Source organism: Convolutriloba macropyga, chromosome 1 (genome assembly GCF_964194025.1).
Source record: "Convolutriloba macropyga chromosome 1, txConMacr16.3, whole genome shotgun sequence".
Taxonomy (NCBI): domain Eukaryota; kingdom Metazoa; phylum Xenacoelomorpha; order Acoela; family Convolutidae; genus Convolutriloba; species Convolutriloba macropyga.
The window spans coordinates 67,228,424-67,242,718 of NC_134468.1; the positions used below are offsets into that span (position 1 = coordinate 67,228,424).

Here is a 14,295-nt window from a genome sequence, read left to right on the forward strand (position 1 = left end):
AAAGAGAGCAGAGGTCAAAAGAGCCGAAAATTTATTTAACTACACCCATTCATAACCGAGTATTTGAGAAATGAAATTTGAATATTTTATAGTAAAAGAAACAAAGCGAATTCTTAAACAATTATCTTGAAATTATCCATGGCCATACCTCAGCCGCTTATGGGACTTGATATGAAACTATCACAACCGAACCTGAGACCAATTGACCCACTTAAGTACTTTTCTTGGTAATCAACTAACAACTTAGGGTTATTAAAGGCATTTAAATCAAGTCATTTCTCGGCGCCATATATTCAAGTCGGCTAGTTTTCCGGACACCATTTATAATATATCGATGTAGAAACAATGACCAAGTCCACCAACTTGGCTCCTTAACTTTCTATTGCTAGGACAATAGATCGAAAGACAACAGATGGAAAGCAAAAATTGGGACAAGAGATTGTATTTTAAATGTCCGAGTTGCTTATTGGCCAATCAGATTTAAATGTTCAATTATTATGCTAACAAATAACGATTTCTTTGAACCAATGAGAATAGAGATTAATATTCGATGTATTCAATTGTTCTATTTTCGATCTGTTGCCCTTTCGATCTACTGTGCGGTCACCTAGAAATAGGATTGTTATTGCAAGTCCTGGTTTGTTTCTGCTACACTGATAAATTAGTTTAAAGAATGATAACACACGTTTCCACTGGAAATACCAGATGGGGACATGTTAGCGAAACTGGTATTAACTCGACTTGAAAAATTTGACCTCTGGCTGAGAAAACAGGTGATATGTTTTCCCTGTTTGCACGTTCCTCGAATACTGATACTTGTCGTGCCATTTAAGCAAGAATTTTGTCAATAGACTTTCAACGGATCTGAAATGGGAGATTTAATTGACCCAGGAGTACAGTGTTCTTGTTTTATGTACACTAATGGGTACACTTGTTTTATGTACACTAATGAGCACAACATTTGTCTTATGTACGTACACTAATGGCACACAATGCTGTAGTAGTGGTACTCGATGGGCACCTATCCTGCTCCACTCTCACCCCCCCCGCACACACAATTGTGGTACCCCCCCCGCACACACAATTGTGGTACCCCCCCCCCCGCACACACAATTGTGGTACCCCCCCCCCGCACACACAATTGTGGTACCCCCCCCCCGCACACACAATTGTGGTACCCCCCCCCCCCGCACACACAATTGTGGTACCCCCCCGCACTTACAATTGTGGTACCCCCCCCCCCGCACACACAATTGTGGTACCCCCCCCCCCCGCACACACAATTGTGGTACCCCCCCCCCCCCCCCCGCACACACAATTGTGGTACCCCCCCGCACTTACAATTGTGGTACCCCCCCCCCCCGCGCACACAATTGTGGTACCCCCCCCCCCCGCACACACAATTGTGGTACCCCCCCCCCCCGCACACACAATTGTGGTACCCCCCCCCCTCCGATGTAATGACAATCTACATATTACAACATCTTTATATTGACTCTCATATTCAGTTACAGGTTGGGTTCTATGGGTCGTTATTCAGGCGCAGGTGGGTGCATTTGGGCACGCTTTCAGCCACAGGTTTGGTTCGTTGGATCGTTATTCAGGCGCAGGTGGGTGCATTTGGGCACGCTTTCAGCCACAGGTTTGGTTCGTTGGATCGTTATTCAGGCGCAGGTGGGTGCATTTGGGCACGCTTTCAGCCACAGGTTTGGTTCGTTGGATCGTTATTCAGGCGCAGGTGGGTGCATTCGGACCCCCTTTCAGCCACAGGTTTGGTTCGTTGGATCATTATTCCGGCGCAGGGGGTGTCACACTGTCCATATCAAACTCTCAAACCCCCACCTCGCCTCACCATTAAAACAGTCTTTTAATTAATGAGCTCAGAAGAAACAGTTAACAATTAGGTGCTCTGACCCTAGTCCCATACTAAATCAGTACTGAAACATTGTATTCCATTTGTATATCGTCGGCCCAGAACTGTATCTGTTACCAGAGCTAAAACTAAGACATTTATGCAAAATTCCATTACAATCTGAAATAAAAACCATAAAAATCTGAAATTTTGGTCCAAATTTGGCAGGTTCCAGGATGTCGTCGTGCATTTACTGGTTTTTGCCTGTATTTTCTGGTTTTGGCGGGTTTTTTTGCTAATCTTAATACGTTGCTTGCAACGTTTTAAGATAATAAGGCATCGTCATGCTCAAAAAGGGCATCGCCCAAAATTTCAAATTTTTTTTCGAAATTTTCAAATTTTATTATGATTTTGCTATGAACATCATGAGAATCAAAACCAAGAATGTACAGTCTATTTTCAGAAAAAAAGTATCTATGGGTCTTATCCTGCACATCATGAGTGGCAAGATAGTCTTACGATACACTGATACAGTACTGGGCCGACGATATACAATTGGAATACAATGTTTCAGTACTGAGATACTATGGGACTAAGGTCCGGGTTCTCTTCAAGGTTCTGTATAATTCTTGCAAGAATCTTACAAGATAACCATTCATCAAGTACGACTCTAGCTAGATAAAGGTCTCGCAAGAACCATCGAAAAATGTATTTACTGGTGCATGAGCCTCTTTAGCTTCTCTAAAGACTAGAGAATAGGATTGCATATATTCTCTAGCCTGTAAAAAACAGAAACAAAAACGTTTGGCTTATAGCGGAAACAACATTAGGAAAAGAGAAGAGGGTTGGGGTTCACACAGGTCAGATAGAAATCCAATTGCCGCAGGAAAAAATCTCGGACAAACAAAAAGACGACAAAGAAAAAAAGAACGAACGAGTGAAGAACGAAGAGAAACTAAGCAATTTCTCACTAGCCGCGGAGCTCTAGCAAGGCTATTACCATTGGCCTAGTTGTAATTTTTGTCACAATCCATATGATTTGGAAAGCGTTATTTCTTACAATCGCAACAAATAATCAGTATTTGCAGCAAAAAAATATTTCACAGGGCGAATTTTTTGCACGTCGAGGATAAAGTGCAGCTGATGTGTAAATGGACTCCGTTTTTCGCTATTTCTGCTCAATTTGATTTAATGAACTCCAGTAGAGGTGATACAAAAGAGTTCTACAGATGAATGAATGGAATTATTTGACTCCGTCAAATGACATTTTTCATTACTTTATTACAATGTGTTTTTGTATAATATTAGAGAACAATAGAATTTTACCTGCAATTTTTCATAGTTGCGGCTTCGATAACCACCTATTTCGGGTTTTCAGTTGATTGTTTTTGAATTTTTGTAACTTCAATTATGAAATTAAAAAAAATTGACGTGTTCAGTTATGAGTTTTTTTGTTCTGTCAAAATTTAGTCTGCTCAAGGGAATGTCGCATGCGCTTTTTAAAAAAGAAAATACAGAACATACTTAAATCTGTCAGTTAATTTTGTAACTTTATTATAATTTTAATTCTATTTATATATAAAATTTTCTAATTTTTACAGTTTTACCTTAGTTATTTTTTGCCCATCGTCACTTAAGTCTTGCTAACAAAAAGTCTTATTAGACCTTTGAGGTTTTAACATATCAATTCTTATTATTTTCTGAATATTTTTGTTTCGACAGTGTGTGTTCTTTTTCTTAAAAGAAATCTCAAGACATGTTTCATTGGCTTCAAATGGAATTATAAAACATCTTATTTACTTTTTAAGTCAATACTTTATAGTATTTTTTCACTTCACGCTCATTTGTTTTAAAAATCTATGGATATTTTTCTTAATTTTGTTCAATTTATTGTCGCTTTGTCGCCTAGCCTCAGTAATGACAGATTAGAAAGGCTTCCTTATGAAACGTAAGTCAAATTTGCTAATTGTTTTAGCCTTTGTTTTTCTCAAAATATGTTTCTTTCCAAAAAATTGTTTTCTGTTAATTGAGTTTTGACCGTAATTGTTTTTTTTGTGTTGTCTTTTCATCTTAATATTGATCCAAAATGAGTGTAACGATGATCGGAAGTGAATATAAACTTTTGCAATGAACTCATTAGTACCTTTTATTAACAAATTAAATGAAGCAATAACATACTAATACCTAAGGTCTGCGAAAATTTTACAAGATCCTCTAAATGCGAGCAAAAAGAGTATAAAAAGTGAAATTTTCACAAATATGCGAATTGAAAAATTCCCTTAAAATTAAATATAAAATACTCTACGGGCTATCTGGTGATATCACTCAAAACTTTCTCGATGATTATATGATACCAATTATCCAGGATTGAGTGAACAAAAAACACAGTTCAGTCTCGACTCAAATAGTCTCTAAGATCTACCACAAAGTTTGAGCAATTTAAAATCAGACTAATGTCGCAATTTTGTGATGTGACAACACTTCAATGCAAATCAGACTATCATTATGTCCTCATCAGACCATCATTACCATTGCTATTGTTCACACGATTCCGAAGGTAATTTTTGTGTCAAGAGAAGATTAAAACACAATTGCCAATTCCACTGTAATACAGCAGAACTGTTGTTGACGAATTGTTGATTTGTGCCCTTGATTTGTGTCCTTGACATTTAAAAATGTTAATTTTTTCAATTATTTGTTCCAATATTTAGAGACCTTGAGATCGAAACAGCTATTTGTCATTAAAAAACTTTGTATAGGTGGCTGGCTATCTGTGCTCCAGAATTAGTTAACTAAAAATAGGGACATTCATGAAACCAATGAACTTCATCCGGTGAAGTCGTGGGATCTTAACTTTCAAAAAACAACATCGAATAACTATGAACCAAAATAAATGACTTCCATTTTTCATAACTTTTCAATATCTCATTCGTATAACTTAAGTGCTCAAAATATATTAAGCTTCGGGGCATGAAAAACATTAATGAAAAATAAAAATTAGTGAAAAACTAACCTAATTTCTGCACTTTTATTCTTCGTCTCTTTTTGCAAAGCTCTGATCTCAAGTTTAGCATTGTCATACTGTGATTTCAAAGAGTCCAATTCCTCCAGTGCACTTCGAAACTTGGCCAAATCCTGAGTTGCTTCTGTGAAGTTCTTCAAAAGCTCGTCTTTTTCACGTTCTTTCTCTTGAAACATAAGTTTAAATTCCATTTGGTATTTTGCGTGAAGTTTTTCAATTTCATTCACGTGTTCAAGTTCCATACGCTCTTTTTGCTCTTTTAACGCGTTCGTTTTATCATCTAATGCTTCTTGTTTCAACTTAGTTTCAAGCTTGAACATTTTGTCTGCAACTTCTGCAGCTATGTTTTGTTTGTAAGTTTCGAAAGCAGTTTCGATCATGTCGATTTCTGTTTGTTTTTGATCAAGAGCATTTTGGAATTCCTGTTCAGTCTTCTCCATTTGGTACTGGCTTCGTCGTTTTTGGTCGTCTAATTGGTAGGAAAGTTCTCGTTTGAGGTCTCGCAAGGCATCCATGTGGCTTTCTAAAGCATCAAAATGAAATCGGCAAGCCTGCTCAGAGTTTTGTATGATGCTGAAAAGTCATGCAATCGAAAAAAGATGGACTGAATAATACGAAAAAAAAACATATTTCGAAATTCTGGTCATATATTATGCCAGGTTTCATTTTATGCATTTATTTAAAGTGGCACTAATTTCACGACAAAGAGTTTTAGTCTTATTTATATTGTTTTTACGACTGACTATTATTTTAAACCATTTGCGCTACATAAGGCTTTTAAAGAGCGTGGATCAAGAGTTATCAAAGAATCAATCTTAAACGAAAGATTATCTGACTTTCATGTCGGTCGTTTATTATTTATTCGTCTGAATATACAATTCAGTTCAGACTATATCTGCCATAGCACCAAATCGGTGGACAAGTGGACGACAGTCGTTTATTGAGGCCTCCTAAGATCCTGGAATTGATAATGCCTGCATGCTCATAACACCTCGAAATTCATCACCAAATTAATGCTCACCTTTAATCTGCTGAAGCTGAAAGTGCAGTTCATCAGCTGCAGTTTTTCTAGTTACTCTATGCGCAACCCTCTCCTCTTCAAGCAGCACTGTCAAGTCTTCAACTTTATTCTGCAAATCTGCTATCTCTGATTCCAACTCCTTCACTTTGTCTTTTAGACTCTCTATTGGGGTCTTCCTAGCTGGGAGAGATTCGGTGTCTGGAAACTCCGTTTTGAGCGTGACTGAGATGCGGTCTTGGCTTTTGGTCATGAACAAACCCGGGCCCATTTGCACTGTGTCTGACCTACAAAAAGCATATAACTATGGGTGATGATAATTGTCGCTCTCTCTTTCGTAAAACAGATCATTCATCGCTGGCTTTCGACGTCATTGGTTTGATATTATTCTCATCAAAAACTTCATGTGAATTAAAGACGTATTTCAATTTTCCCCAGCATTCCTTCAAGATTTTTGTACTCGAACTTTCAAAAAATTAAAGAGTCCAGATTAAAGGGAAAGCTCCAGAATTTCTGTGCATTACGGTTAAAAAAGTGCCGCAAAAGTATTAAATTGCTGTGAATTGCGGTGAATGCTGTTGACCTAATTTTCATTTTTTTGTGAGAAATTCAGCAATTCAATTGAAAAGTCGTAAACCATTTTTTTCACCTTAATCACCGCAAATCTTTGAAAAATTCATTTCACCCAGATTCGCATCCCGGTCTCCCATCTAAATGCCTCATTTCCATGCGGAGAATTGTTAATTTCTATGCCATTTGGTGATTAATAACATTCAAAATTCCATTTCAAAACTCCATTGCATGAGCGTGAAAAATAACAACTCACTATTCCCCTCTACACGAGTTTTTCCTTGAGGTTAAAAGCAAAAAAATGGACATATTTTTATGTTTCTAAAAAGTTGATGATCTGTGACGATAATTTGCGTGTACACGCACGCTCGCACGCACGCACGAACGCACGCACGCACGAACGCACGCAAGCACTCACACACACACACACTATCACACACATACACACATATAATTTATATATATATATATATATATATATATATATATATTTGAGCGACGCAAAAAGTTACTTAACAACTGTGTTATAAATGTTTGGAATAAGCAAGTATTTTTATTTTTAATATTCCAAATTCCCTCATTTTTTGGATAATGAGCCCAAGCAAAGCAGTTTTGCAGGAAATTTGGACAGAAAGTGGCCAAATTTCCAAACAAGTGGTAAGATTTTGTAATATATGCTATGAGCAGTGGTAAGTGGGTTTTTTTACCTGCAGACTATTAGATGCAAAAAATTTACCAAACAACATTTGTTGTCATTAGTTTGATTTAAATTGATCAATTATGAGATTTAGAACTAGCCTTGGAGATATCCAATTTAAACGCTTCAACTGTGTGATCAAGAAAAACATATTTGGCAAGCAGTTTCAAAAAGCATATATTTCTGGTGGCAGTCAAGCATGCCGATAGGCATGTAAGCTGAATTTTGAAAATGAGGTCAAGTAAGCCGAAACATTTTGGATTACCGGTATTGTCAGTTGCCTCTTAAAGGCCGGTGGGTGCAATTCGCGCGCGAGACGGCTTTGCCACGATAAGTGGCCCGCGATTTCCGTATTACATCCCACAACGGATGAAAGGCATGACCAGGGACAAGCTCGTAGCCCATTGAAGCTCGTAACCCTTAGATGTCAAAAACTGACATCTTTGTTTCCTTAGCGTATTGGAATACATTTTATATTATAAAACTTTTACATTTTTTTTTACATTTTTTACATTTTATAATATGTGCAGTCTGGATTGTAACGTTAACAATGTAATATTTCTGATAGGTTATATATATGATACATAGCTTTCGGCTTGCTTTTATGTCGGCTTACTTTTAATTCGGCTTTTTTTTGCGTTCACCTGTCTATCTACTCTGTTTTGAATATCAAAATTCTATTCCAAAAACCTAATATAGATCAAATCGCAAAAACTTCTTTCTATAACCATGATTTGAATATTACTTAATTTAACTCGTTGACTAAATTTGGCTAATTCCGTCAATTATGTCTACTATGGAAGAGTTTTACGTTTTTGAAACTTGAGTCTCTTAGAATTTTTTGTCTAGCTCGTTATATTGATAAATAATTATCAAAATAAACCCAGCTTCACCATAGCACGCTTTCAATCATCTGATAGAGCCGTTGAAATTGCTGTTTGGGATGGGTGGATTTGTGTGAATTGCATTGAACAAATTAGTGGTTTTAATGGACTTCATTAAACAAGTCAGTGGATTCTATGGAGTTCACCAACCTCGAACTGGCTCCACTTCTTGGTGGAATTGGAGTCTTTATAGGCGATATTGCTCTCTTGGGTTGCAGACGCTTGGACCTCGGAGATCCTGAAGGTCTTTCTGGAGCTCTGTTTGGATCGGCTGCGGTTCCTGGACGTTTTAGATTCCTCGACTGCGCGAATAACTCAGCTGCCGGGACAAAATTTCCCAGTTCCTTGACTGGTTTCCGACTTATGTGACAGGGGCTACTTTGTGGTCTTTGTAAAGTCATAACTTGTACTTAAATCTGCGATTTATTCTGTCGTAGAAACGTCAAGTTTATTGCACTTTGTCTCAAAATTGTTTATGTTATGGTGTGTTTTTCTTACATATCCAGCGTTTATCTATTCGATAGAATTTACGCATCTAAATTAGCTATCAAAACGCATTGTAATTTTATCACGGTGTTTGAAAATAACCACAACGAAAGTTGCTGTGATTGAGCGTTGGTAATAGACGTTGTAAACCGTTCGTTGAAACAAAAGGATCAAATAATGAGCAAAACAAATCGAAAAATAAACAGCAGTGATCTGAACGTTACTGTGGTTTGAGCACTGCGATTTATGTTCAAGCACAAATTCACAATTGGTGAAGTACTTTTTTCAGGAATTTGGGTTTCCTTTGAAAAATTGACAGGTAAATTGACGATAGCTTGTAAATATACCCTTATTTAGAAGCACATATAAACCAAACAATTAATATAATCCCAAAGTCTCCTGATTAAAGATAATTAAACAAATTAATTAAGAAAAGCGCTTGTTTGGAATTCTTCTCAAAATGCTCGCAAAAGTTCCGCAAATATGAACTGAAAAGTGTTGGAAATATGCAAGAAATGCGCTGAAAACCACTCAAACTTCAGCCGTTCTCAGCGCTTTCAGCTCGTTCTTTGTGTCCTCAGGGAGGTGAGCGAAAGAAAGTGTGAGCGATGTGCTGAAAACAGAAAACGGTTATATTTTATCAATGAAGCGAGCAGACTGAATAAATTTGAGAGTAGCGCATTTAATAAGAATTAATTTAAGAAAATTCAGTAATTTTCAAGATTAATAATTAACTGAAAAGATGCTGACAATTCAAACTAGGTTTTATGGCTCAGAGCAATGCTGTTAAAAATGAAAAGAAACATTACAAAAACAAAAAAGGAGGGGCAAGCACTATCAATGCAAACAGGAGGTTGTGAAAATTTCCAAAAATATCTACGATTGGGCTTCTATGACATCAACAAAATGCAAAAAACTAATTTTCTGGCTATATTTGCCCCACAACTTTTCTGTGTTATCACTGGGATTCAATTTTGCTGGTTTTATATTAATACTTGTTTCATGTGACATATTTGTAACCCCGAAGTGAACACCATAAACAAATCTCGGCAACCAAATCTAAGATATGCATAGTAATCAAGAAAAATTGGCAACCAATACCTGGCTATATGAAATTTCAAACTAAGGCTGAAAAAATCTTAAAAAAGTAACTGTGACATAGTTTGCCGGTGAAAAATATCTTTTGAAACTTTAAAATTTGACGAACATTAAGACGTCCAATAAAAAATTTTTCCACAACTTTTTTCAACTGTTTTTTATGGTTTCTAGACGACCATATACAAGACCATTGACCTTCATGATTGTCTCAAGTACAGTCATATCGTGTACTTACATCTGCAATTTATTCTGTCGTAGAAACCGCGTTTATTAAAGTTTATTCTCAATATGTTTATGTTATTGTGTGTTTTTCCTACATGTCCAGCGTTGACCTATGAAACTTTCCTAAAAATACATCGCTTTGGACTTCTATGACATGAACCAAAGGCAAAAATGTAATATTCTATTTTTCTAGCTATTTTTTCACACACTTTTTCTGTGTTAAAACAGATTCAATTTTGCTCTGGTTACATTTTTTCTTGTTTCATGGGTCATTTTGTAATCCCGTAGTAACCAACAAAAACAAACTTGGCAGCCATATTAATGGTGATCAACAAAAAATTACAATCTATTTCAAACTGAGGATGAAAAAGCGGAAATTAAGTAACTCTGACATATATTGGCGGCAAAAAATTTCTCTTTAAAACATGTTTAAAATTTGGTGGAATTTAAAACGCCCAAAAACAGTTTTCAACAACTCCTGGTAAACTTTATATCTCTTAAAAAATTGTTTACAGACGTGTTGCAGAAATAATGTTGTTTATGGTTTCTTTGCAACCATTTACAATACTATTGACATTCATGGTTCTCGCAGGTACCACGCAACTTTATTGTCTTGGATTAGATTGCGGAGACGTTTTTTGTTAAAATCAAGGTTCTTGTGAAGTATACAAATTATATAAACGATATGCAAGCCAAAGAGATGAAAATAGGTTTGACTTCTAAACAGATCTATTAGATAGATTGTAATAAAACGAGAATCATTGAAATTTTTTGTGGTTTAAAATTATTGACACAATATTATGCCTTCCGATCAACAAATTTACTTAGATGTGGTCAATTAAAATTCATTCGGACGTTTTAACACAAAAAGTTGTTGCTTTTTTGCTCTATTTTTGTTCTTTCTAGCCAAGAAATTTCCAATATTAATCATTTGGGAAGCTCTTCAGGAAGTTTTTTGTCAGTAACCCTTTATGCCTTACGAGTGTTACCCAAAGTTTCAGTTTGTTTCTTTTTTTGTACTTAAATATGAAGTTTGATGTTTTTTCGGTAACTTCGGTTTTTGACTACATATGTTTGGAACACAGGTAGTATTGAACCTGTATTTTAAGGAACTCTTGGAAACAAGAAATGTTCTAATTGAACCTACTTGATCTCACGAATTTATTCTATTCATAAAAAAACACTAATGGATTCACTAAACGTTGCCATACAATATATTGGGCAAGCCATACAAAATTGGATACCATACAGGAGCCATAGACGCCAACAAAGTAACGTTTAGGATGTATCATGTTTAATTTGTACATTTATGCCGACACCTGAATGGAAACCCTGAAATGCGAAAAACAATTTAAATAAAAATGAAATTAACATGGTACGGTTAAAAAAATGTGTATGGCGTGTATGGAACCATATATGGATTTTGCGTTTGGTGGAAAAGAAGGGTCGACCAGGGAAGTCATGTCAATTTTTTCGCTCAAAACCTTCAGGTTACAAAACTTATGGCAAAACTGAATCGTTTTCTCAGATTTTAAATAATCCAATGTAAAGTAAAGTGGTAAAAAATTTTCCGTGGTAATAAGCCTCTGTTGAATGAATTAAGTAATTTATCATTATCTTTCCGTGTAAAATTTTTGTTACTTCATATAGAAAAAGATTTAATTTTAATGATGAAAGTTTGAATTATGTTTGAATTTTAATGTTTGAATTATCTCCGAGCAAACAATTACACATTGACGTGATTGTTTTGATTTGATTGCAGTTATACATTTATGTCAAATAATCAGCTAAAATATCACCAATTCCGCTATATTTATGTAGTTTTACTAATTGTTCCGACCCCAGTTGTTGAGGGATGCTTACCTGGACTATCGTCCCAGGACATTTCAGAACTGAATCTTTACATTCATTTACTAACTGGGAAAATCAATTCTGAATCAAGATATTTGCAGACCAATTTTAGGTTTTTATGGCCTATGCTTTAGATAGCTCCAAATAATTTTGAGCCTGACGAATTTGCATGAAATTTGGCGTCCCAAGCTATAAAGACACGTTATATTAACTATCTCCAGAATTGCATCCAAAGACGGGTACTTAGATACGGGGGGGGATTGTTTGACGGGGTTATGGGTGATGGGTGAAAGGGGTGGGGAAGGGCTGACTCTCATACAGTATATTGTTTCCCTTACTGCTTTTCGTTTTCTGCATTTTGAAACTCAAAATCAGTTCAAAGATCGGGTGCTGATGTGAACTGTGAAGACGACACTGCCGTACACGGTTAGGGAAAAGGAAGAATAGGTCAAAGATGGTGTGCAAATGTGATCCATGAACAGGGCGGCGTTTTCTACAGTTAGATAAATGGACAAAGGTTCGAGGGAGGGGGGTTGAATCGGTCGGGGGTTTCTGATTGAGGGGGAGGGGGTTGCTCATTGAGGGGGGGGGGGGGGGACGTTGCTGATTGACAGTGGGGGGGGGGGGGGGGGGGTTGTTGCCCGAGAGGGGATTCTTTTCTTGTACTTGTCCAAACAGTATTTGTTAAAATTGGGTTTTTGTTGATATGAGCATCCTTATCCCTAATGTTTTCATTAAATTGCTATTTCTTGACTGCGAAATGTGCTATTCTGATTTTAATTTTTTCCCTGTGAGCTGATGTTGGTTGTTTCAAGCCAACTGAATTAAATTCAATGAAAATTTTTAGTCAGCTTAGACAAGTAATGGTTTTAAAAATATGATGATCAAATCAGTGTAATCACACACAATTCAGGGAAACCAAAATTGAAAATATGTACGTAAAACGTTTTCACTTCCTGGATAAAAGTGAAGAGAATAAACTGGCTACAAACCAGAAAATCGATAGTGTAAAATGGACATTTTTGCTTTCAAATTTGCTCAAAAATTTGTGTTGTTATCTTATCTTGCCTAGACAAAAAAAGTAATGATAACTAATAAAAAATAAATTACTAGCCGATTATTTCAAAAAAGTGCATGATAAATACAATTTGAAAATCTGCAGCTCGTTTGATTATTGCATAACCTATTGAAATAAATTATTCAAAACAACTGTTGATCAATGATTGCTTTCTTCTCTAAACTGTTTACAAATTTGGAATTATTTTAAATTAGCTTCAAAAAAGTTCAAGGCGTTACTCAGCTAAAAGCCGACCGAGTGCGAATCCAAATCAAGGAAAAGAAACGAAAACGGATTTTTAGAAAAAAATAACTTTGTCCAAGCTTAATAATATTTTTGAACAGGTTATGATGCGAAAAGCTCATTGGATGATACCATATATAACATAGAATATTGGGTCGTCACAGATAGATCTCATGTAGCGGTAAAAAATTTCTTAAAAATCTTAAAATGCAAAGAAGATCTCCAAAATTAAAAATTGAATTGAACACCAAAATTAAAAATTGAATTAAAAAAGAAGACCAAAAAGCTCATTCCTGAAATTTTGAGATTGAAGTACTTTTTCTAATTTGTTAACACTTTATTTTTGAATTGGAATAATGAATAGATAGGTTTAAACACATAATTGAAACAGATTAACGGTTTTATAATAATATATTGAAATTTAAGCAGAACTTCACTGGATTGCGTCAGTTAGCAAAAAACAATGGGGCATCAACGAAAGATTTCAATTTAACACTAACACTTAAAATTTCTTTTTATTTGATTATTCTAGCGGGCCTAACTCTTCGAAAGTTTTTTGCTTCTTTCTCAGAATGCAGTGAAGAATGCAGTGCAACAAAGCTTTGCTCAACATGACTTGCAAAGCAGCAACCGATGAATTAGTTTTCAAAACAGGAGTTTTGTCTTTTATGGAATAACTCTAGCAATCAAATTGTCTTATTTCACAGTAAGAGGTCAAAACGCATTCAATATTGCATTTAATGTCTCTATCTAAAACCAATAGATGATAATTTGTTCGCAAGCGCATTACGTTTTGGGTTAAGTCACAAACTGTTGTACCCCAAGTGCATAACAATAAGAGGAAATAGAGTTTACCCTGTTTCGTTAGCTTCATTGAAAATGCATTCAAATAAACAAAAGCTAATTCAAAAAAATGTTTTTCTCATTAGTTGTGTTCAGCAACCGACATACGGTCAAAAGATTTATAATTCAATTTTGAGGATTTTGTTTTTTTTCCGGTTTGCTATGTAAGCGTTTTTCTAAAGGAGCCTCTTCCTTCGTAAAAATTTTTATCATTTTTTTAGAATTGTGTTTGATAAACGTTACAAGTTAAATTCAAACTGGGTATCAAATTAAAAAACTTCTGAAAACATTTACTTTTTTCATTATTTTTTGAGAAATAAAGCCAAGGTGAAAAAAAAATAGCTTCAATTACGACAACAAGGGACGAACATATCCGTACATATTATTTGAGAGCAAAAAAAATACCATGTAGAAATTTTTTTTTGTCGTGGTCTCGAGCACGAGTAACAAGA

The 14,295-nt window shown here is 35.6% G+C and overlaps 1 protein-coding gene across 1 annotated transcript in view; it reads right to left on the reverse strand.

Moving 5' to 3' along the window:
- LOC142350843 (uncharacterized) overlaps positions 1–8,656 on the reverse strand; it is a 30,827-nt gene extending 22,171 nt beyond the window's left edge. Inside the window, exons 1-3 of the mRNA XM_075402809.1 lie at positions 8,194–8,656; positions 5,896–6,179; positions 4,866–5,397 (exon numbers count right to left, since the gene is read on the reverse strand). Coding sequence (XP_075258924.1) covers positions 4,866–5,397; positions 5,896–6,179; positions 8,194–8,444 — 1,067 coding nt within the window. The 5' untranslated portion in view covers positions 8,445–8,656. The remainder of the gene's footprint in view (positions 1–4,865; positions 5,398–5,895; positions 6,180–8,193) is intronic.
- Positions 8,657–14,295: the final 5,639 nt, after the last annotated feature.